General features: G+C 43.8%; 1 protein-coding gene across 5 annotated transcripts in view; it reads right to left on the bottom strand.

Annotated features, from left to right (window-relative positions):
* pak5 (p21 protein (Cdc42/Rac)-activated kinase 5) overlaps positions 1–26,047 on the bottom strand; it is a 76,217-nt gene that overhangs the window by 5,876 nt on the left and 44,294 nt on the right. For all 5 annotated transcript variants that reach the window (XM_036549401.1, XM_036549403.1, XM_036549405.1 and 2 more), the window contains 3 exons: positions 16,937–17,725; positions 7,266–7,763; positions 5,189–5,322 (listed from right to left, as the gene is read on the bottom strand). In XM_036549401.1, coding sequence (XP_036405294.1) covers positions 5,189–5,322; positions 7,266–7,763; positions 16,937–17,725 — 1,421 coding nt within the window. The remainder of the gene's footprint in view (positions 1–5,188; positions 5,323–7,265; positions 7,764–16,936; positions 17,726–26,047) is intronic.

The following is a 26,047-nucleotide window of genomic DNA, read 5'->3' as shown; positions in this document are numbered from 1 at the left end:
AAAACTCCCCATAAATAAGTCTAAGATGTATAACTCCTTTAAACTACAAGAATATCTAGGCTTAAGGATAAGATAGATTTGTTTCCACTTAAAACGGACTATTCAGGATGCATTCTCTTCTACAACGAATGAAGCTTTTCTTTTTTTTTTTTTTAAACTCCAAAGAGTGCTCTGGGCTTCTTTTTCCTATTCAGTGAGTAATTACCACTTGACCTGTCCATATGGGCACAGGGATAAGCATTCTGTCTGAATGAACCAATCCTGAGAGTCAAACATTAACTCGAATCAGGACACAAGTGGTGAACCGGATTCCCCGTCTGTCCAAACTCCCAACTATTTCCTCTGACAGGGCTCTGCGTTACCTTTAGCTATATAATTTATAAGTTATGAGGTTCATATTAGATTATGAGATTACATTACATTTCATTATTGTCATTTAGTAGATGCTGTTATCCAGAGTAACTGACATTGGTTACACTTTTAACGTTATTCATTTATACAGTTATAGATATTTACTGAGGCAGTTCTGCATTAAGTACCTTGCCCAAGCATACAACAGCAGTGCCCAAATGGGGAATGGAGCCAACAACCTTTCGGTTACAAGCTCTGCTCCTTACCATTATGCTACACTGCCGAGTTTCAATGACATAAGTAACAGGAATCATCCTTGATTAAAAAAAATTGATTAACTACAAATGCATTTGGCAGGACTGGTTGGCAAGGTGTACAGAACAAACCAAAACAGAGAAAGAAACAATCAACAACATATGTAATACAACTGCCCACTGTTACACATCAAAGCTATAGGCTACATGCAATAAGTCTTCTTGCTTCTCAGATCTCAAATGGCATTGTTACACAAGGCAATGCAATAAAGAAAAAAAAAAGACAACAAGAAGTTCACAATGAAAATGGGGCCCAAACTTCACTGAAGGCAGCAGATTTGCCCATAACTGAAATTTATGAGCAACATGAACGCCTCGCGCTAAGCGGTTTGAGTCTAGCGGTGTTTATCATCGTTTCCTGGCGGCGGCCCAGGCGGTAAATGGTGGGGGAGTACTCAGCTGGAATGAAGGGGGGTGAAGAGCACCCCCCGCACAAAGAAAGAGGCAGCTACGCACCGCGGATCTAAACCGAGACCAGGGGGAGTACTTACGCGCTCTGAGAGACACTGACACAAGCAGCGATGACAAAGGCGATCAGTTATGAACAAAAAACAGCCAGGCTGATTTATGCATATGGTAGATATCCACGTTTTAAGGACACAACAGACAGTCTGCAGAGTTGGAGTAGAATTATGCTCCACCTATGCACATAGATTGTACACTATTGTCCATACTGTTTTAGTATTAACAGGTTCTTGTTATTTGAGGCCGTTAAACTGGAGGATGAAAATACTGAAGCACACTGTTGACAATACAACTGAGAGTGAACAAGCCTAATCTTATACTATGTGTGTCCACTCTGGGTCATATAGCTGTTTTTAAAAAAATGTTTACAAAACAAAACATTGTAACTAACTATAAGTTGTTTTGTACATTCTGGTGTATATATTCTAGAGCAGGGACATGCATTTCAATGAGTTTGACATTGTAGTTCAATATTTGAAGCCTCCCAAGATTGCATATTCCAGTTATTAAACTGCATTTTTCCCAAGCATTGCACAAGTCTTCCCTTCATTTCATGTGAATAATGACTCTCTGCAGTTACTAACACTTTCAGGGAGGAAAATTAACAATATCAATGAACTGTGTGTTATTTTATACAAGGTTTCCAGGCTTTCTTTAATGAATATTGATGAGAAAGAATAAAACTAGATTTTTCTTCATTTTTTGTTAATGAACAATTATTTAAAAACTGATCCAAGCAATTGATTAGTGATCTCATGGCTGAATGAATATGAAAAGAATTATGAACTGGAATATAAGACTGAAGAGTAATATTGTCTTGACCAAAGCACATATCTCACTTTGCCTTTACAATATTTTACTGTACTTACTACCCCATGAAGGAAAGTAATGTTGTCTTGGCCAAAGAACATGCCTTACTTTGCTTTTAAGGTGATTTTACTGTTCCTGCTACACCCTGAAAGAAATCAGTGTTGTGAGAAAATGGCTGTTTCAGATTTTGGGCACCATTTTGGACAGGCCTGCAGTCTTGTGTGTATGAACACAAAACAACAACTGGCTGTCTCTTAAGAAAACCCAATCACAATCCCATACCAAGAAATGTCCAGCTGAGTAAACTCATTTCTGAGTTTATTTTACCTTCACCTTTTTATTTTTGGTGTCCTTTCTTCCTTTGGATTACACTCTGTGGCAATGTAACATTACGTTACATTATTACGATTTAGCCCATTGTTATCAGAGTGATACAGCTGGACATTTACTGAGGCAATTGTGGGTTCAGTACCTTGCAGGGTACAGCAGCAGTGCCCCTGCAATACAGCGGCAGGGAACTGCACCAGCAACCTTTTGGTTACAGGGCCTGTTTCTTACCACTACACCACACTGCTGCCTCAGTATAGTTATATGGGTTGCAAAACTGGTACAAGTGCAGTTCCTCCCAACACAAAATCAACTACATTTTGAGTATAAAAAACCCTGTAATAATTCAATAAATAAGTGATTGATATGTATATATCAGTTATAAAAATAAAATGATTAACATGCAAATTAATCAGTTTATTTTTAAGATGCAAGATCTCACACAATAACCAAGTGATGGCTATGTATATTCATGCGTGGTAATAATGGGCTGGCAACAGGGACTGTTGCCTCAGGTAAATACTCCAAATCTGTGAATACTGAGTGGCCCTGTGCACGCTTTTCTTGATTGAACAATACAAATCAAATGAAGTACAATGAGCCGGACGCAGTCTGTTCAACACCGAGCCCACAATAGCGGCGGGGGTTCTCCGCGCGGTTCCCTGTGTGCATTTGCATGGCGCACCGACTCCGGCGTCTATTCAGCGGGGAGTTCAATTAGCATTTCAAATGGCAGGATGAGGAACACGACGGAGCGGCTCTCTGGACAAGCTGGAGGTGGGGGGGGGGGGGGTCGACCCTCCTTAAAAACTAATGAAGCGCACGATTTCATGACTTGCACTGGCAGGGCTGAGTGTCCTTAGGAAAGCCATGCAATTACCGTCCGACACCGTGCCAAGCGCGGCTGACACGCAACATAAATGACTGTAATTATTCATGCAGACAAACTGTACTTATACACCGAATCAGTGGTGGGAAAGAAAACTGCAAGCGAAGAGCTTCTGTTTGACGTTTGAAACTAGTGCTTTGGATCTGAATCAGATCGGCAGGATCTGACTGCGTATTCGATTATATAAATTCTTTACAAACTGCCTGCATTGTCAGATCTGGATGATCAGTCAGTCAGGTGTAAAATATGATTTGATATGGTGTTCTCTCCTCCAGTCTTGGCGGGAAGGTTTGGCCTCAAAATAATACTGATGTTTTCATGCTATAGCTCACTTGCTTAAAATCAACCTGTGCTTGATTCTCATTACTGTAAAGGAGGTCTCATTTTTCACCAGCTTGTCAGGTGTTTTATCCTACACTTCACTCAGAAAATTACAGTTACAGCATGAAACCAGATTAGGATCTTATTTATACATGTTGAAGAATAGCGGTGATTATTTAGTGATCATTATATTAATAGACTGATTAGTCTGGTAGAATTAGTATGCACAGTGTATAATGTGATTGTATTCTGTGTAGTTTTTAGACTGACCACAGAGTTGTGACCTGTGGCCTACATTCCAAGAGATGCTGCTATGCTGAAATAATCATGCACACAGGCATACTGAAAGTGTGTACGTGGCGCAAGGCCGTTCCAACAGAAAGGCCAATGATTTCGAGCACTCATATAGCCGTAGTTCGGTATTAGGTCAGTCACTCCATATTTAACCATGTGGAAATGCATATATTACAACATATATCACAACCAAGATATCTTAGATCTTTGAGGCTGCTTATATTAAAAGATTTGTTCTTGGGTTATATGAGGATTCTCTATCCAGTGGGACTTTCTCCCACTCTGTGTCCCATGTCAATGTTTGTGACAAAGAGGAGTTGGGTCAGTGTGTACTCCCTTATCCATCAAGGATACCGTTTGAAGCAATGTTTTTTTCCAATTAGGCGCCAGACTCTAGACGATACAAGGTCAGGTATAATCATATATCTGGACATATTAGGTCATCAGTTTCCCACTCTTTAGGATGGTATAAGATGTTCTTTGTGCAGCAGAGTTCCAGTGCGTGTGTGAGAGTCAGTCTGTGAGTTCCAGTCACCCACCTGCAGCAGAGACAGACTGGATCGTGAGAAGTTGATGAGTGTGTAAGACGTAAGACTCTAAGTGAGACTTAGTGCATGTAACATCTGAGCCGACCATCGCGTGTGAAGCCTTGCTGTATTGAAGACCATCAATAAACCTGTTTCTACCTCTCCTTCAACCACGGTCAAGACTGAAGTTCTTTGTGTAACAGTTTATTAGTTACCCTGCGAGTGCATCAATTTCACCGAAAGCTAACAATGTATATACAGTACCAGTCAAAGGTTTGGACACACCTGATTAAGATAATGGGAAACATGCATTCAAAGACATTTTTGATCTAAAGACATGCTTAAATGCTTGAAATTTGTTTCTTAGACAAATATAAAGAGTGAAGTTGATGTCTACATATGAATTTCTTTTATGAATTTTACAAATTTTTTTCTGCATACTATGAAGATAAAATGTAAGATTTTTATTTTAACACTTTTTTGATCATCACATAAGTCCATTTGTGGTATTTCACAGTTTTGAAGTCTTCACTATTATTCTAAAATGTGGAAAATAGTAATAATAAAGAAAGAAATGTGTGTCCAAAGTTCTGACTGGTACTGTATGTAGATATTACTTACAAGATGTAGACATACAACACAATATGTAAATGCAAGTAAATGCTGTGATTTTTTTCAAGCAACAACTGCACTGAAAGCTGATGCAGGCTGGTGCTGCCCTTAAAAGCTCACTTGTCAAGACTTGTTCCAACATTGTAATTTGCAGTGTCGCTGCATTGGTAACACTACCTCAGGTGGCTCTTGGGTTATTTAGAAAAGCTAGATTATTCTGGACAGCTTGATTAAGCTTGACCTCTGACCCGCAACAGTAGGAACAGGTTCCTGCCTACCTTGTATGAGTGACGATGTCAGTCAGCGCCCCGCCCTCCAGGAACTCCATGACAACCCACAGCTCATCCCCGACTAAGTAGCTGTTGTACATGTCGACCACATTTTCGTGGTGGTAGTCTCTCATTATAACCACCTGAAACAACAACAAAAAAAACATTTTATCACATGCATGAGTTACAATGATGGCCAAATATATTCTCAGAAATCAGTACTCAAAATAATTTATTCATATGCACTGTATGGTGTTATTTAGGTCAAATTAGCATATTGCTATGCTAACAGATTACAACATTGCTCTAAATCATTGAAAAGCCATTAAAAAGGACTTAGAGGGAGAAATCAATTTAGAATATGATTAACAAAAGCAAATTTCATGTTTACAGATTTAAGATGCATACGCAAACACAGGGCAGAACAACTGTTTGAAACTCTGGCTTGTATGGGAGTAGTTTTAGGTTTTGAAGTTAAATATGAAGTAAAATTATGAAGAAGTTTAAATTTCTCTTTAAAAGTAGGATCTTATCCTACGATCATACACATAATAGTCATACACTCACATTTGATATTTTGGATTTTTTCTGGAAATTTCAATTAGGATTAGGCTCAGTTCGTTTTAATAGGATAAAATTTAAGCGTATTTTCTTACTTGCACAAGAATACACACCCACATCTACTCCCACTCACAAACACGTGTGGATGCATGTATACACATTTTTAGACACACACTGCAAGTACACATACATGCATGCATGTGTGTGTACACACACACACACACACACACACACACACACACACACACACACACTCACACACACACATAGATGTTGGTGATGTCTTCCAACTCGATGGTTGCCAGGGAAACATATGTGATCCCCAAAAATACAGAATCTAGACCAGACAGGATACAGTGTTTAGAGACCGCCTCATTCTGCCTTCAGTGGTGGCGTTAACATTGCGTGCAGTATTTAACCTGAACAACCTCAGTAAAATACCCCGCTGTGCAAGTGGAAAGTACAGATAGACCGTACTTTAATGACACTGTGTTCCCGGAAAAAGACCACTGTAAACGGGATTATCAGGAATTTAACAGAACTTTCACTCAAAGATTTAAGAGGAGGGTTTAAAGGCAATCCCTAAGCATCTAACTAAATCTAGATTAACGGGTTTCACCTACAGCTACTAAAATCCCACCTACAATTTCCATTCGGCGACAGACGTTCAAAGCATCCCACCCAACCTCCACCTTTATCCCAGTTTATCATCATATTAGGGTCGTAAACAACCTCATCCTAATGGCCATGCCCGATGCCTTCATCAGACTCCAAGCCGCACATTGATATCTCTATTCCCATCCCTATGCCCTCCAACAGGTACATTTGCATTGCACAGAAATTCATATCTGCTGAATCCTGCTCTTCCCCGGTGCAATGCTGAAAGTGAGAGTTATATTCCAAGACACTGGCTGGGAATGGTGCTTTCTTTCCAAAAAGGTGAGATAAATTTGGGGTTAAGCCAAATTTTCTTAAAATATTAATACTGCAGAAATATTTGCACATTTATACATACTTATACATGAAGTGTAACAGAGATACACAGTATTCTGACACGGGCTGTGTGCACTGTGTGATGATTGAGGAATAACCTGTCACAGATTACAGAAAAGTAGAAATCATGTGTCTTGGGACAGGTATTTATTACAAGGTGAGTGACACTCATAGGAAAAATAAATCTTCCTCAACCCCCCGCCATGAGCTTCTCGCATGAAAACAACTTACAAAAATAAGAAACTAAAGTAAAACATAGATCTCAACGGGATCTGTTTTCCTTTTAAGACTTTCATTACCTCGCCCATTTTTCCCCATTTTTCTCACTCCCCACCCTCATCATAAATCAGAATTATGCATCACAGAACTACTCATGTCTGCAGTTTTTTGCAGTTTTTCACAAATGAAATACAGATTGCTGTGAAATGGGATCTGAATGTGTAGAAAACACAGTTGTGGCATCTGTCATGCAAAGAGAATGAGGGAAAGAGAGAGAACATTAGCAGGTGAGAGATGTGGGCCCCACGCTGACCTCATTAAAGAGCAGCTCCCTCCTCTGCTGCTTCCGCAGGTCCATCTTCTTCACCGCCACCTGCTTGCCGCTGTGCTTCTCCGTGGCGATGCACACGATGCCCGTGGAGCCCTCCCCGATCTTGATGAAGTTGTCCAGGTACTCGCGCGGGTCGCCCGGGTTCACCACCAGCTGCAGGGCCGCCCGGAACTGCTCGTGAGACACCCGCGAGGGCTGCTGGTCCGAGGCCGAGCCCCAGCTGGGAGGCGGGTATGCCCCGGGCGGGATGTAGGGCGACGAGGGCTGGGAGTAGGCGCCCTGAGGTGTGTAGGGTGGGCTGGGCTGGGATGGGGGGTGGTGGTAGGGGGAGGGCTTGTAGTGGAACGTGGGGGGGTACTGGAAGCTGCTGGGATAGCCTGGCTTGCCTTGGCTCTGAGGTAGTTTGAGAGGTCCGCGGGGGTAGGTCTCGGCTCCGGGTACCGTGGGGCTGCCATCCCGGGACATCCTGTCATACTCCCCCTGCAAAGGCACACAGACCATGTGATCAGAGGTGACTTCCTTTGTCTGGGTAGGGAAATTGAACCACGCAAACATTCAGCACCTTGGGCCAATTGTAACCACGTTAGCAGGGAGGTTTAAACCTGAAGTTTAAATCTCTAGTCCACTCCATTTGACCGCTGCAGTGCACTCAGACTGGTAAGGCTGTTCATAATCTTGCATTTGACACCTGGCGTTTAAAGCTTTTTTCAAAAGACTCAAAAGGCTGCTTGGCTCTTATTGCTTTTTTCATCACCTTTTTGTTTTACTTTGACATTTTTCATTGCTGCTGTAGCATACATATTGTCTTCAAAACAGCTGCTTAATCCAAAGTAAATTTAACACAGTGGTGTGTTTATCATTCACACCTATGAGTTTCTGCCTTTCCTCCTTTCTCTGATTTATTGAGCTGCTGAGTGATCCCTTTTCATTCATCACCGCTGAAATTGCTGTTTTTCTAACACATAAAATTCTGCTCTCAGGCTGTTCACGACCGCATGACCTTACAGTGTAACAGCAGAGTTAGTCACTGTGCCACAGTCGGTTGGGGAGTGTGTTTTGCTCAGGACGGCCGTTTCTTTGATCAGAGCTGTGGTGAAACGTGGCCTCCATTAGCCCCTCGGAAGCGGAGAGGGACTGCAGCGCTCTGTGATGGGCACTGCGGCTGTTTCATCACAAGAGCACGAACGCGCGCGCACACACACACACACAGGCACGCACACACACACAGGCACGCACACACAGGCACGCACACACACAGGCACACACACACAGGCACACACACACACACACACAGGCACACACACACAGGCACGCACACACAGGCACACACACACAGGCACGCACACACAGGCACGCACACACAGGCACGCACACACACACACACACACACATACACACAGACACACACACACAGGCACACACACACAGGCACGCACACACACACACGCACACACACACACAGGCACGCACACACAGGCACGCACACACACACACACACACACACACACACAGGCACGCGCACACACACACACACACACACACACACACACACAGGCACGCACACACAGGCACGCACACACACACACACAGGCACGCACACACACAGGCACACACACACACACACACACAGGCACGCACACAGGCACACACACACAGGCACGCACACACAGGCACACACACACACACACACACACACACACACACACACAGGCACGCACACACACACACACACACACAGACACACACAGGCACGCACACACAGGCACGCACACACACACACACACACACACACACACACACAGGCACGCACACACACACACACACACACACACACACACAGGCACGCACACAGGCACGCACACACAGGCACGCACACACAGGCACGCACACACACATACACACACAGGCACGCACACACAGCTTCTACACCCACACACAGACACACAGACACACAGACACACACAGCTTCTACACACACACACACACACACACACACACAGGCACGCACACACACATACACACACAGGCACATACACACACAGACACACACAGCTTCTACACACACACACACACACACACACACAACGTCTACACACACACACACACACACACACACACACACAGGCACACACAGGCACACGCACACACATACACACACAGGCACGCACACACAGACACACAGACACACACAGCTTCTACACACACACACAGACACACAGACACACACAGCTTCTACACACACACACACACACACAGGCACACACAGGCACACACAGGCACACACATACACACACACACCTATCAAGATGAGTCAAACCTCCTCTCCTATGACTCAGCTCCCGGCTGACTCACAGATTGGTTGCTGTGCAGAATAACAGATGCTGCTGGGGTCCTTACAGAAAGGCAGAGCACTGGCAGGTTTGCCATGCTGTGATGCATCTGAGCTGAATTTAAACCACTGCCTTTGCAGCTCTGAGCAAAGCTGTCACTTCCACCTAGATGCTGCCCTTAGCAGCAGGACACCTGCATTGTACGCCAATGCATTGTACATTGCAGGTTACGGCATAGTTCTACTTCATAGTTACACCATCATTCAGTTTCTGCACAAAAGGACAAGAAATGTCATCACCCACCATGAGACCACTCCACAGGGACTGAATCCGGTCAATTTATTACAAATTTTTATGTCTCCCCTGGAGTTAAAGTAAGGGCACTTTCACACCTAGTTCATTTGACCATTTCTTTCAAGGAGAGCTACAGTTCAATCTGTATGGATTGAACTCAAACTGACTGTGAGAAACTAAACATCAAAGATTAGTGAAAAAAGTGTATGAAATCAGAAACAAGTGCATTAACTAATTTTACATGTAAAATCATTTTAATTTTCTATTGTATTCCTTGGCTGAGCAGGATAAATTCTTCCATTCTTGAGAGATTTGTGCAGGCCATGCCGACATGACACCTACCACTTTATCTCCGTCCTCTTTCACTCCTTGACAAACTGCAGTATCTTCCAGGTTTTGAAACATCCTTCTAGAATCTGGAATATTATTCTATGTGCTGTCTTTCAACAATTAGCCCTTGGCAAGATGGCAAGAAAAAATATGTTACTTTCATTAAATAAATTACTTCAAGTTAACTTAGTGAAGAATAGCGATGATTATTTAGTGATCATTATATCAATAGACTGATTAGTTTGGTAGAATTAGTATGCACAGTGTATAATGTGATTGTATTCTGTCTAGTTTTTAGACTGATCACAGAGTTGTGACCTGTGGCCTACATTCCAAGAGATGCTGCTATGTTGAAATAATCATGCACACAGGCATATTGAAGTATGTACGTGGTACCAGGCCGTTCCAACGGAGAGGCCTATGATTCTGAGCACTTATATAGCTGTAGTTCAGACACTTCATATTTAATCATGTGGGAATATATACATTCTTGGGTGATTTGGGGATTCTCTACCCGGTGAGACTGTCTCCTACTCTGTCTCCCATGTCAGTGTTTGCGACAGAGAGGAGTCGGGTCAGCGTGTGCTCCCTTATCAACCAAGGATACCCTTTGGAGCAATGTTTTTTTCCAATTAGGCGCCAGACTCTAGATGGTGCAAGGTCAGGTATAATCAAGATCATCAATAAACCTTTTTCTACCTCTCCTTCAACCATGGTCCAGACTGAAGTTCTTTGTGTAACAGTTTATTAGTTAGCCTGCAAGTGCATCAATTTCACCGAAAGCCAACATTAGCTAGGTAAAGTTTGATGTTAAAAAGCAATTTTGGATTATCAGTAGATGTGTTAGTGCCTTATTATAGCTAATATCCTAGCTAATTAAGGTGCTTTAGAGACATGTATATAAAATGCTTACGGAGAGTAGTTTTTTAATTGTTTGTTTTAATGGTTCAAAGTTTATAAAGATATGTTAGAATATTGTATGGTCAATAGATTATCAAGGTCTTCGCAAACAAAGTTAGAGAAACATTTCATAAAATTATTCATAAATGCTATCCATACAATTCACAACTGGAAAAGCATTACCCTGATTTAAATGAAGACTGCGTGTGTTATGTAATTGTTGAGGAATCTATTGAGAATTTATGTGTAATTTGTTAATAATCTAAACATTTCTGACAGACAAACACTGCAATTTGAGCACAAAAATATAACCAAAGTGTTAGTGTAGAAGGAAATCAGGAAAAGGCTGTAATTCTGGAGTGAACCAGCAAAAAAGAATATATAACAACATCCTGACAGTTGTTGGCTTTCGGTGAATTGATGCTCTCGCAGGCTAACTAATAAACTATTACACAAAGAACTTCAGTCTGGAGCGTGGTCGAAGATGAGGTAGAAACAGGTTTTTATTGATGGTCTTCAATACAGCAAGACTTCACACGCGATGGTCGGTTACACGCACTAAGTCTTACTTAGAGTCTTACGTCTTACACACTCATCCTCACTGTCTCTACTGCGGCTAGGTGATTCTCGCACCCGCACCTGGATACACGTACACGACTCGACTCTGCTCCGCGCTGCGTTGTGCTGTGCCGTGCAGAACAAAGAACATCTTATACCATCCCTGAGCTGTCCAGAATGGTTAATTATAACTGTCCTTGCATTGCCCAGAGTCAGGCGCCTAAATGGAAAAACATTGCTTCAAAAGGTATCTCTAGATTGATAAGGAGTACACACTGACCCAATTCCCCTTTGTCACAGACACTGACAAGGGAGGCAGAGTGGGAGAAAGTCCAGCCGGGTAGGGAACCCCTATATCACCTAAGAACAAAACCTTTACTATAAGTTATAAGAAGCTTCTAAGAACTGAGGTATCTTGGTTGTGCTGATCATCCCAAATGGTTAAATATGACGTGACTAGCCTAATCCTGAACTGCGGCCATATGAGTGCTCAGAATCATAGGCCTCACCGTTGGGACGGCCTTGTGCCACGTACACACTTTCAGTATGCCTGTGTGCATGATTAGTTCAACATAGCAGCATCTCTTGGAATGTAGGCCACAGGTCACAACTCTGTGAGCAGCCTAAAAACTACACAGTCACATTATACACTGTGCATACTACTTCTACCAAACTAATCAGTCTAACTGATATAATGAGCACTAAATAATCACCACTATTCTTCACAGTGCACCTTACAGTGTGTCAATCAAGTGAACTTGCAACTAAAGTTGTAGTGCACATGTGCTAGCTTCCCCAGTTACAGCTGAAACTCCCCACACCGGGACACACGCTGTTGCCTCTGCCACACCTGACTTGAGCCAAAATGAACATAAATAGAGACGAAAGCATTATGGACCTGAAATCCCGCTCAGAGGCAAAAAACCACACTGACAGCTGGCCTCACGCCCAAGTGGATTTCTCATGGATACTCTGAGTCACGTAACACCGTGTCCTCCATACAATATCGCCGTGCAATGAGGAGGAGGAAGCAAGAATGGGGCAGCGAAAACGCCGCCCACCGCTCCCTTTCCCCGTGCGGAACGATCGCGCGCTTTTTAATCCGGTGTGGGACCTAAATTAAATTACCTCAGCCACGCCCACCGAACATAAACTCCTAATGACAGAACATGGATTGTCTTCTAAATGCCTTATGACAGAGCTCGGCCCAACTCTCGCGGGAGCCTCCCACACGTGGGCCCCTGATGGATCGGGATTGCGAATAATTACGCCCGTGGACTCGTTTAATCAATCAATTTCAGCGGAGGTGATCGGGGGGATGGACCGCGTGTGGAGGCCCGGGACGCTATCACTCGCCGGCAACCCCCCCACCCCCCCCCTGCGCCTGGCTGACAGCCAAGGGTCTCCTGATCCATGTTAGTTAAATGCACATTAATCTGAATTTGGCAGTGTAATCAACAATCCAAGTGAACTGTGAAATTGAATTCTGCAGTGGAACATCATTTGGCCGTTTTATGCTAAGGCAGCAAAAAAAAAAGAGAGAAAAAAAAAAGAAAGAAAGAAAGAAAGTGCCGCAACATCAATTTGTCACTATAAGCTGCGGCACAGCTCACTGTGTGCGGAGCTGCGTCTCAGACCCTGCCCGTAATAATGCCCACTGGCTCACAACAACAAATTGGAAAAAAGAGGGATATGGTTTCACAAAAAAAGGCACTATCTCATTTCGTCACCCCCCCCCCCCCCCCCCAGCTCCTCGAATCGGAGGGGATGAAGGAGCAAGCCACACTCCGCCATCCGCAAGTCAGGGATGCCTGAGGACAGACCGCAGCCAAAGGCCTGCAGGAAATATCACCCGGCGTTCACCAAAGCTGCATCTCTCTTTCAGCTGCAGTGCTCAATAACACTATGATTTTACTGCCTATCTCTACAGAATTTTGTTTTTAAAATAAGGAGTGCATTACCATTAAGATGCATGAAAAAAATGCATAAAATGCATGATTTCAGACCTGTCACAGTTTTACAGTCATTTTGTTCCGTGCAACTTAAAGTCTTAAAATGTTAGAGTCTAAAAAATGGAACAATGGGACACAAGCATCAAGAGTAGAGTTTTAATTGCACACCCCCCCCCCCCCCGCCCCCCCACCCCGAAAAAAAAAGTCTTCTTTATAACACCAAGGCATGTTATCGAGGGGGGTGTGCGTGCATGCTCGGCCAGAGAAACGAACAAAGGAGTGCTTTTGTTACTGCGGCAGCGAGATCCATTACCGGAGGTGTCTTCACGGAACAGCTGAGACTGAGGCTAATTCTGCTGCACGTCAGAGCTGCACTGTGTGCTCCACTGAACCGTCTCCTCGCTCACAGACGAGAAAATGCTGACAGGCCCCAGCTGTTCCACTGCAGTTTGTATGTACCCCCCCTCCCCCTTGCCGACTACGCGTGTGTGTGTACAATCCACACAGAAAGATGACGATGGAGGTGACACGCGCTCCCAGCTCTGGGACTGCTTGAAACACAGGCTTCAGCCCTCAAATGCGCACTCATGCTGCTCCTCAAAAAAGGACTGGGAGTCACCCAACCATGTGCATTAAATCACATTTTTGTTTTGTTGGGGGCAAAAAAAAAATCTATGCACTGTGCGAAGCAGTACATTCTACACAAAGCAAGCATAACGGGTACAGTCATTTTAACCTGAAGAATACACGTCTGGCTTTGAAATTCATTAAATGAAACCACTGCATTAAGAGTGTGTTCTGATCTCGCTTTCTGTTGCAGTTCTCCGTGGAGACGGAGAGCACCATGTTACACTGCTGTGTCATAAAAAGAACAGGCTGAATCGCATGGAACAGTGATGAACTGCAGTGTTCCAGAATGTGTGACTGAGTACTAGAGTGAAAAAGGTAAGAAACCTCCTTCCGTTATAACGGTCTTTTTTTTTTTTTCCATCAGCCATTTGTTTCACGATGAGTAGACTTTTGTCAGGAAACGTGGACATAAATATGATGAAGAAGTCATTTTTACTTGTGCATCAGATTTCATTTCCAGACAGCCTGTCTGTGTTGTTCATTATAAATTGTGAGCCTTATGAAGAATAGTGGTGATTATTTAGTGATCATTATACCAATAGACTGATTAGTTTGGTAGAATTAGTATGCACAGTGTATAATGTGACTGTGTCTGTGTAGTTTTTAGGCTGATCACAGAGTTGTGACCTGTGGCCTACATTCCAAGAGGTGCTGCTATGTTGAAATAATCATGCACACAGGCATACTGAAGTATGTACGTGGTACCAGGCCGTTCCAACGGAGAGGCCTATGATTCTGAGCACTTGTATAGCTTTAATTCAGCTGCTTCATATTTAATCATGTGGGAATGTATACATTCTTGGGTGATATGGGGATTTTCTATCCGGTGAGACTGTCTCCCACTCTGTCTCCCATGTCAGTGTTTGTGACAGAGAGGAGTTGGGTCAGTGTGTGCTCCTTTATCCACCAAGGATACCGTTTGAAGCAATGTTTTTTTCCAATTAGGCTCCAGACTCTAGACGATACAAGGTCAGGTATAATCAAATATCTGGACAGCATAGGTCATTAGTTTCCCACTCTTTAGGATGGTATAAGAAGTTCTTTGTGCAGCAGAGTTCCAGTCTGTGTTCCAGCACCCACCAGCAGCAGACACAGACTGGATCGTGAGAGGTTGATGAGTACGTAAGGCGTAAGACTCGAAGTGAGACCTAGTGCGTGTAACATCTGAAACTCTGCTGAGCCGACCATCGTGTGTGAAGCCTTGCTGTATCGAAGATCATCAATAAACCTGTTTCTACCTCTCCTTCAACCACGGTCCAGACTGAAGTTCTTTGTGTAACAGTTTATTAGTTAGCCTGCAAGTGCATCAACTTCACCGAAAGCCAACACTTATTTAATTGTACAGCAAATCAATTTTTAAAATCTGACTCTGATTTAAATAATTTTATTTTTTCCCATTATCAGAAAATCTGTAATAATAATAGTAATAATAATATTATATAATAATACCATTATGTATATAAATAATATTATATATATATATAATATTATATATATATATATATATATATATATATATATATATATATATATATATATATATATATATATACATACATAATAATTGTAATGAATTGAATTTTTTACAGTTTTATAATTAACTGAAGTGCTGGTGTAATGTTTAACAAGTTTATCCTTGTATTCATTGAGTTTGTTTCTGGGGAACAATAGCCTCGCTGTTCCCTTTCCGCGCTCGCCGCTACCTATTTTTCCCCACCGCACATTAGCTCCGTTATCGGGACGATTGCCACTGTTCCGTTAATTGATTTCGGCGCTCCTGTTGTAAGTAATTCTGTGCCTCTGACAGCTCCCGTTCCCATTTGGGAGGAGGAGATTAAGCGGTGACATGAGATCCATCACTGGGGCGCTGCTGCAGTGCATTAAGGCAGGGCAAACCGCGGAGCAATCTGATGGGGGGGCGGGGTGGAGGAGATAACTCTCACTCCGCTAACTCTGCCCCCCTCTTTTGTCCTTTAAACGGCACGGTGAAGACTTGGGCGTGTGGCTGAGAAGCCTGAGAGGTACTGTAGTCTGTGTATTTGAGAAAATGTTGTTTTGTGTCCCAATTGCCAGGTATACATGTATAGTCTATATTTTAAGGGCACACATAATTACAACTGAAAAAGAAACACCAAAAAAGGCAAAAGGCATGCTGCAGTAGAAAATAAATACCTCTGAGTAAAACACTGATTTAACTGATTTAAAAGGCTTCAGAGTGCCTGTTTCAGACGTTATTCACCGTTATTCTGTGTAATTTTGAATGGACTGACATAAAAAGGCACTCAATGAACAGTTATGAAACAGCAAAATACCAGAAGATCTGAGATGAATGCACCATCAGCCTTCGCAAGGCTGACGAAAAAATTCAGCGATTAAACAACACAAGTAAGGGAAAAAGGAATGAATACAAGACAAACGTCACTCTGGATTAATCTAATCTCTGCTTGCTGTTCTGTCTTTCACTTTGAGGAACAAATTTCAGCATGCAAGCATTACATTTTTTCAGCTCCTACACACTTTTCTATAAATCATTGTATTTACCAGCTTGTGACGACGATTCCATTGCTAAGAAATTAAACGAATAAAAAGATTTCATTAAAAACAGAAAGCTCCGGTAACACCTGAGCAACATGCAACCCCCACCCCCTCCCATCATTACCTTGGTCATCCCCTGGGAGGCGCTGATGTTTTCGGAGAGTCGGGGGTAGGTGTAGGAGCTGTAGGAATGGCCCTGCTGCGTGGATTTGAAGGCGCTGACCCCATAGGGCAGGTTGGGCTCCTGCAGGCCGGAGCCGGAGCGGGACCGCTGCCGAATGGCTGGCTGGGGGCTGGTCTGAGTCACGTAGGACGACTTTGGTCGCTTCTCGTAGTCCTCGCGGGGGTACCCGTACCCCCAGTCCCCGTCGGGGGGGTAGTGGGCCTGCTCGCTGTGCAGGGAGGCCCGCGAGGGCGTGCCCAGCGGCTGCTCGCGGTAGTCCTGGGCGGAGCTTCCCACCGAGGCCCTGTAGTAGTCCCTGCCGCCGCCCGCCAGCTCGTCCGACCTCACCTTGGACTCCAGGTAGGTGTGGTAGTCCGGCGGCATCTTAGCATAGTCCGACTTCTGCGGCATGGCGTCCGGGTAGAAGGGGCTCCTTATGGAGTGGCCGTTCTGCTTGCCCGGCCTGTAGGGCCGCCCCGCGCCCCACTCCCCATCCAGCCCCGCCCGGTCCTTGTAGCCCTCGGCCGGGAAGTCCCGGGAGCTGTCCAGGTCGCAGGAGAAGCGGGCGTAGTAGTGGCCGAAGCCGTTCTCCTCGGGCGGGGGGCCGGCGGGCTTGGCGCCGGGCTGGTGCGGCGCCGGCGGGCTCTCCTTGCGCAGGGAGTTGGAGCGGGTGACGGAGATGCTGTCAAACTCCTCCAGCAGGCCGTTGATGGAGGCGTCCTTCTGCGGCCTGCTCCCGCGCACGATGGTCTGCAAGAGACGCAAGAGGCTGCGCTTACTCATGGCTCTCTCCGCCACTGCTGCCGCCACCGCTGTTGCTGCGGACGGCCATGCAGCAGTGCAGCAGTGCAGCAGTACGGGTGGGGGGTTGGGGGGGGGTGGGGGGATCGGGAGAGTGTCAGACAGCAGCAACAGCAGGAAACACACACAAATTTCTGTTACATGACCAATCGATGTCAGCTTCTACTCCCATGTGTGACAAAGCAATAACATGTTGGTTCAGCGCATGTGATCCTGTGGGCATAACCAAGAAGAATACAAGATCCCCAAGTCATGACTTAATAATCATCAAGGCCAATGCAACAACACCAAGTATTGACAGAGTGTGTGTGTGTGTGTGTGTGTGTGCGCGCGCATGTATGTGTGTGTGTGTGTGTATGTGTGGGTGTGTGAATGTGTGTGTGTGTGCACGTGGGTGTGTGTGTGTGTGTGTCTGTGTGTTAGGGTGTGAGGGGGTTACCTTACTGTAAAGCTGTAAATGATCAGTGAATGCATGCATTGTATGAATGCATTAGTACTCTTGACATTTGCCTGCTCCGCGCTGGGAGCGGAGCGGCTCTTAGCGGAGCTGAAAAAGCAGGAGCGTTGCTCACCCGTTCCTACGGCAGTATGAGTCACGCGGGGAGGCTTTGTGCTCTGACAGGATTGCGGCGTGCAACAGAGCCCTCCAAACGCGCCTCCGCACAATCCGCGCCCCACAATGCCGACCGTGACATGAAAGCGGAGAGGATGACACAGCTTTTCTCTCTCTCTGTCTCTCCGTCTCTATCTCTCTCTCTCTCTCGCCTGGATCAAAAACACGGGCCTTCCCACTCCTCAAAGCCACCCTGCTGCTCGGCCCGCTCTCTCGCCCTTATTGTGTTCGCAGCGCTGATCTCAGATCAGAGCCCGGTTTGCCTTCTGGCGGGTAAACACGCAAAGCGCCGCAGGATAAAAACAATAACACGCGGAAGAGGTGTGTTGTGGGAGGCTGATTTCCAGTACTTTTCTTGGAGATTAAGATGGAGATTAATTTAACACTAATGAATCATGTCATGCTAAGTGTAAGCGGTTGCTTACTGAATGCTTACATGTACTGTATTAAGATGCATTTACTCTAGAGATGATGAAAAACAACAGCCTCCCAACACACACACACACAAACACACACAAACACACACACACACACACACGCAAAAGGAAAAGAATAAGGAGGGTAGTTCCCTCTGGTTCTCCGATCAACAGCCACAGATAATTTTTAACAGCAAATCCATTCTGTCTATTTTGGCAGATAACAGAACTCAGCTTACCTCAGAGGAAAATAAAAACTACTATCATTTCATTGACCTAGACATTTCAACTCTTCTATAACCTTATGTAAATAATACAACAGCTCACCTTTTTAATTTAATCATTTTTCACTGTGGTTCCTTGCCAATATCAAACAGTGGAATTGGTAGCAGTAGATAAAACAACATAAAACAAGCGCACCCGAAAAACATTTAAAAAATGACACCTCGATGTTGCTTTCCTGGGGGTCATGACCTGCGAGGAGAGGAACCTGGATTGGATATGACAGGACGAAGTGCAGCTCCATGGGGCAGAGCTGAGAAACATTAACACTGCAGTGGCCAGCACCGGAGAGCTCAGAGAATGCGCGGTGGTGTAAACCTGAGTGAGGTTACGGGGAGTGAGAGGCCTTGCAGGGATTCAGCCACGCCGTGTTTGAGCAGGAGCGCGCTCCGTGCTGTTTTCTAAATGTACTGGTGCGGGTAACCAGTGGAGTTGTTGTGATTCAGTATGCTCCCAGGTGTGGGTGTGAGCAAGGACACTCACTGCTGAATTCCGCAAGCCTCTAAAAAAACAGTACATGTTGCATTAAAATACCCCAACTGAGGGTTTTAGAATGTGTGAGTGCCTCACACAGTACCTCAGAGGCGCGAAGGAGAGCTTTACCAAATGAAATAAATTCTGGCAACCTCAAGGTGAGTCTGTGGGTTGCCCTGTGTGTGCGGCTGGAATCCTGCACTGGTAGGGATTCCTGCACTTTGTGACAGAAATTAAATGAAGTGAGCAAACGTGTAACCGGTGACACGGGGATGGGGGGAGCCGAGGTCGATGCATTAAAGAAAATCAGGAGGAATGACCCACTGGTCTGGAAGTCTACGATGAAAGCCACAGTAGCAGCGTTTGGGACTCATCGTAAAGTCACCCAGATCACCAAATCCTAGTAAATCCACTGATGCTTTGTTCGGCAAGTCAAGCACTGAAAGTGACAAAGCGCCTTCCAGCTACAAACAGCGAACCTATGTCTTTTCGGAACTGTATGCAATCTTCAATGTAACACGCGATTCCTCGTGATACATCAATGTTCTTGTCAAACATCGAAAGACAGTAGCCAGATGCCGGTGTGTGATATCAGAGAGCACTGACAACTGTCCCAAATATTGCATGTGCATGTCTGTGTCTCCGTGTGCTAACTGTGCGTTTGGATGTAGCAGGGTCTTGCGGGTCTTACTTGGTCTCTTTCAGTTTGGTGCACCCTTGATGCTGTTGGGCCTTGCAGAGTAGATAAGCATTGAAATTGGCTTCTTTTATGTATCTCCCAGGATGCCATGGTCACAAAATTCTGATGCCTTTCATACCTGCACTGAAAGTGTTTTTACTCCTCAGCAGAGTGGAGCAGCAGCTCCGGGACTGGGCCTATAATTTGAAGGTTCAGGTCCTGGATCAGACAGTGCCGTTTTACCCTTGGCAAAGGTATCTGACCTTCAGTAAAATGATATCTCTTTTGTTTAAATGGCTGACGTTAATTATGTGCTATATGAGTTGATCTGGATACACGTGTCCAACAAGCAAACTAATAATGCTGTCAACAGTGAAAAGCATGTTATATTTTGTAAATCACACTTGCAGCACGTACCACATGCAGGTCCACAGGAGGACTTTGGAATTCAGTGGAATTAAGAGTGTTAAACTGGCTTACTACAAGACCCCATCCTACAGTCCCTATGTGTTTTTGGATTGCGTAATCTAGTGACTAAGATATATGGTAGATTGTGTGTATTTGCCTTCCCTTAGTTTCTAGGCTGTCTAGTGAAGTTGCACAAGTTAAGTTGTGGTAGGGCTTGACTAGTGTTATGCTCACACTGACTGGTCTGGGAGTGTTATTAGCCTGGTCTGACACTCTTGCTCGTTCAACTTGAATAGATACATTTCTGTTCTTTTGTGCTGGAAATCACTCTAGATAAAAGCGTCTGCTAAATGAATGTAATGTACTCGGAAAAATCGGAATGCCTTTCCTTAGACACACTTCCTCTCTGCAAAGGGAAAATCCCAACAGAGCAATGGAAGTCTCTGGACCAGATTTAACAGATTAATTAACCAGGGTGACTCACGCCTGGCTCTGCATTATCATGCCAGACACAACAGTGTGAGAAGTTGGTGTTGAACGGAGAGCTCCAGGGGTCGAGTGGAGGTGAGATTATACCACCTCTCTGCCAATTACTGAAGTCAATAAAAATCCCCAGTTTGAGCGAAAAGACTGGGAGGAAGATTTACAGCCAATTAAAAACTGTGTTTACCCTTGGCAGACACAAACAGGGGACATCTCTCTACATTTTCTTCTCATTATTATTATTGGTAGTAGTAGTTGTAGCTGTCGTAATAGCAGTATTTTGACTTAAGTGACCAGAAATACATATGCTATTTACCTTCTTCTAAAAGCTGTTAAGTCACATCTACGAGAACTGAGGATATTCACCATAAAGCTTTGGAGAAATTACAGTGTAAACTTTGTGTGAAATAACACTGAAAACAATCTCAATTTTGCAATTTTACAACTTTGCAACAAGTCAAGTCAAAATATTCAATAATAATAATAATAACAACAACAATAATGTGTCATGCCAATAAGCCATGTCTGAGTCTCACTGGCTCAAATATATTTACTTATATATGTACGGCACCTGGAGGTGCAAGAGCAGCCCACAGGCAGCATGCCAGTCCATCACAGAACTACATCCCATAATCTCTGTCTGTGATGTTGAAAACCAAGAGATTACCTTCATGACTCAGCTGGAGACTCAACCCATTACCTTCTGGTGTCAGAGCAAGAGCCACATACACAATACACAATAAATTTGAAAATTCTCAAGATGAACGGCTTCAGGCTGGAAATGTAATGCCATAAATTACCCAAAATGTACAGGATTTTTTTTTCCTTGGCTCCACTTCCCAGAATTGAGGCGCTTTTTTGTGACTGCATGATGCATTTTCATTCTGGGAAATCGGTACGCACTGATTAACACAGCGTGGTGCGTAAAACAAAAGGAACAAGCTCGGAAAGGCTTTTTACAATGTCTGATTAATTCAATTGACTTACAGTGGGTCAGGAGGTAGAGTTCATTATAAAGCGCTTTTGGGGTGAGAATCAATGGTCGAAAAAAAAATTGAGTCCACGTGAGAAATGGATGAGCCCGGGAAAGCAAAAGACAGAGAGAGAGAGAGCAAGAAAGAGAGAGGGAGAGAGAGCAAGCAAAAGAGAGGGAGAGAAAGAAAGAGAGAGGGAGAAAGGGAGAGAGAGAGAGAGAGAGAGAGAGTGAGAGTGTGAAGCAAGGTTAATTGTGTGCCATATCACTGTCAAGCGCAGGAATCAAGGCGTCCCCAGAAATCTTCCCATTAATTTGAATTAGAGCCCGATATTTTCGAGTGCCAGCTTCCATTTCCTCCACTTTTTACTGCGTTCCCCGAGCAGGTCTCTCCGCGTCCCTTCAGATGCCGGTGACAGCGGCCATATTTCACCGCGGCCCTGTCAGATCTCTGTCCTCTGGTGATAAGCTGTAATAGATCCACTTGCAGAGGCATCTGTCTATTCAAGGTAAGCAGGCGAGAGAAAGGCAGGAAGTGGGGGGGTGGGGGGATGAAAAATGACTCTTGTTGGAAGATAGGGGATTAACCTTGGTAATAATGATGTGGGTAATTAATGGCATTGCCCTTCGCGTGACTCCTACCCACAGCCCTCAAACAGAGGAACGGTGGAGCACTGTCCCGGTAGAGAATGCACCGCATTGCCTCTCCTTTTTCCGTGGCGTTTGCCCAAATCCAAAATTTTGTGACATGACAGCGAACAATGGCTGTGTGGAATGAAAACCTTGGTATCGTTTTGAGCCAACTTCAGTGCGCTTTTTCATTAAATCCGAAGAAGGAATTTGAAGCTCGTGTAAATGTTCTGGCAATTTGGGTTTGTCAGATGCTGAAATAGATGAACAAAAAATACTGTGGGGACAAGCAACCCACAGACTCAGATTTTGTTGAGACTGCTGGACATTTACTGAGGTAATTCTGGGTTGAGTACCTTCCCAAAAGGTACAGCAGCAGTGCCCCAGCGGAGGAGCAACCTTTCGGATAAAAGTGCCGCTCCTTACTACGATGCCACACTGCCACCCCAGTAAAACTGAATCGGGATCTTTGCTATTCTTCTCGCACCTACTGTCCATTTTTATCTTTCCTCGAACTGAGGATTTGAGGGCAAAAGCAGAAAACAGCAGTGATGTGTTCAAGCTGCGTCTCTGTAAATCAGTACGGCCGGAGGTGACACTCGCTTCTCTCAGTCTTGGGGGGCTTTTTGGGAGCCGCTGTCACCCCCCCCCCCCCCCTTGAGAGTGTCCACCCGACACACTTCCTGAAGGCACAGAAACATCTGTTCCACCTCTTCACTAGTGCCCTACTTCTGACCAGTGGCCAGCCACACCTCACCTATAGTATGAGCATGAGCCTTACAGCATATTTTTTTTTATTACATTGACATTATTTATTTGCTTTTCACTGTTCAAAAGTATACACCTCTACACCATGAAGCAGTGCCTCTCCTAGCAGTGTCCCTACTGGCATTGAACCCTCATGTGTAAGGTTCTCAGCGCTAACAACCACACCACAGACTGCACCAATGTGGTTTCACACCTCTAAAAGTAGGGCTTGTTACCCACAATGCCCTGCTCTGGTGCATCTTCGTGATGATACCCTTTACTGGATATTATCTGACTTCTGATTTGCATCACACAGTGTCACCCTTTCCATAAATTCACAAATGTACAGAAATATTAGTTCCAGACCTTATCTTTCTGAAAAAGTATTTGCTGCCATTTATAATTTGTGTTTATTGTATGTCTGCAGACTGTATCTATATGTTCTCCTTTTCTTCTTTATTAAAAATGCATGCGTATAATACTGAACTAATTTAGATTTAGTGTTGGCATTAAATCTAACAATGATGGCACGCACTTAATTTGAAGTTTGTTGTTTACAAATTATAGCAAATATAGCAGGGACTTAAACTGATTTTGAAAATTACTGTGAGAATACAAAAATGAAGACTCAATTTTATTACTCTAGGTTCAGGACAAAACGCCATAGTATTAAGTCAGAAAGTTTGTCTCAGGGGGGTTGCCTGAACCCCGTATGAAAAATGATATGTGATAAAATAGAGAAAAAATATATGTGAGTTCATATAATCTTTATATACTTACGGCTGTTTTTTGGTTAACTCAAATATTTGAAAGCTATACACCTAAAAGGCAAAAAAGTTACAACTGCCTTCTCTGAAAGTAACGATATACTGTACAGTTTTCCCACTGAATCAGCTCATGTAACACGGAAAACAGCGTGTGGCAAGTGCTTGTGAAAAAATAACATGTGCAAAAATATTTGTCCTCAAAATTAAACATTCTCATTTAAAAAAAATGGTACAAAACCGAAAACGATAAAATTGTTGGCAGAGTTAACATTCTGATTAATATAATGTGACACATGAGCTTGCATGAAAAATTCAGCAAATTGATCGGCCGTGACGGGACTGGTAAACGTGGCTGGGATCGTATTTCTTACTCTCCTCTCTTCCTGCGTAGCAGTGCACTCTGCCTGTTTGCTCGGCGCAGCCCGGACAGCTGCAGAAATGTTGTCCTGCACTACCGGACAGCGTGTGCCATCTGTGAGCGTGGATACAGTGTTTCAGGTACAGAACAGTCACTGCGCCTACACTGTCTCTACAGTGATGTGCCACAGAGAATATCGCAAATATTATACGGGAAACTCCCATTCCGTGTAATAAGGAGATTCCAAAAATTCCGAAATTACCTTCTTTTTCTTTCAATCTGGCGTTCTGCAGGACGGCACAGTGGTGTGTAGGGGAAAAAAAGCGAAACATTTCAAAGGCTTTCATCATTGTTTGTGTTTTCCCATAGTAAAGGATTATACTAATGTTTATTCGACAAAATAAGCCATCTACTGCAAGGAAGAGAAGGAACACACCAGTGTCACATAGAACCGACATTCAGGCCATATGGGAGTTTGGAGACATGCACTGTGGCTGTTTGGACGAGCCAAGAGAAATATTTGCAACAGATACTAATAAATCTCTGTGTTTCTGGAGAAAGTTCTTTTAAAAATTAAACTAATTATAGCCTGTGATTAAAAGCAAGGCAAATATCACAAATTACAACAGACCCTGTTATTGACAAGAGCCATTTAAAGAATTAGAGCCAGAGGAAACAATGTAGCCTTCTTATGAAAGGAACATAATTTAATTTAGTTTAGGATGGTATAATCAAAATGAAAGATTTCTTTCTGTTTCCAATTGCATTGTATGATTTGTAAATGTTGTGTACAAACTAGATTGGGGATGACCTGTCCTATTAATAATGTAACAAAGAAATTCAAAGAATAGGATTTTCATAGAAAGAAAAAAATTAATAGAAAAAATATCTCATAAATATTGTAAACGATGGGCTAAGTTGTCATGTAACTTAATATAGCCCAGCTGCTGCTGACAGAATACAGACTGTAAACGTAAATTCAGGTCAGGCATATAACACACTTTTAGACAAAAATAAAACAGTCTTCCAGGTAACACCACCTAAAACATGAGCGGTTCTGGAATACAGTAAGTGAAAGAAAATGTTTCTTTTTTTGTTTCGTTTTCTCGGTACTCTAGCGCCCTCTAGTGAACAGAGACGTAAATGTTCTAGATGACAAATTAAAGGAGAACTCCGGTCACAAATTAATACGTGATTAATTACATGTGACACGTGCCCCTGCACTTACACGCATGGCTGAGCATTCTGAAGCACCTCCTGTAAGCCTACGGCTCAGCTCTGCTCCAGCATGGCTGAACTACATAGACCCAGAGATTAGAAACTTGAGTTGACGCTCACAAATCCATTGGGGGGGGGGCTTATTCAAAAACAGGTTTTGCTTTGCACCCAGTTTCTTAACAATAAAATAATCAACATTCATTAGCACAGCGTATTCATTTTT

Source organism: Megalops cyprinoides, chromosome 17 (genome assembly GCF_013368585.1).
Source record: "Megalops cyprinoides isolate fMegCyp1 chromosome 17, fMegCyp1.pri, whole genome shotgun sequence".
Taxonomy (NCBI): Eukaryota; Metazoa; Chordata; class Actinopteri; order Elopiformes; family Megalopidae; genus Megalops; species Megalops cyprinoides.
The sequence above is the reverse complement of the archived record's forward strand: the minus strand, read 5'-3'. Positions and strand labels throughout refer to the sequence as shown.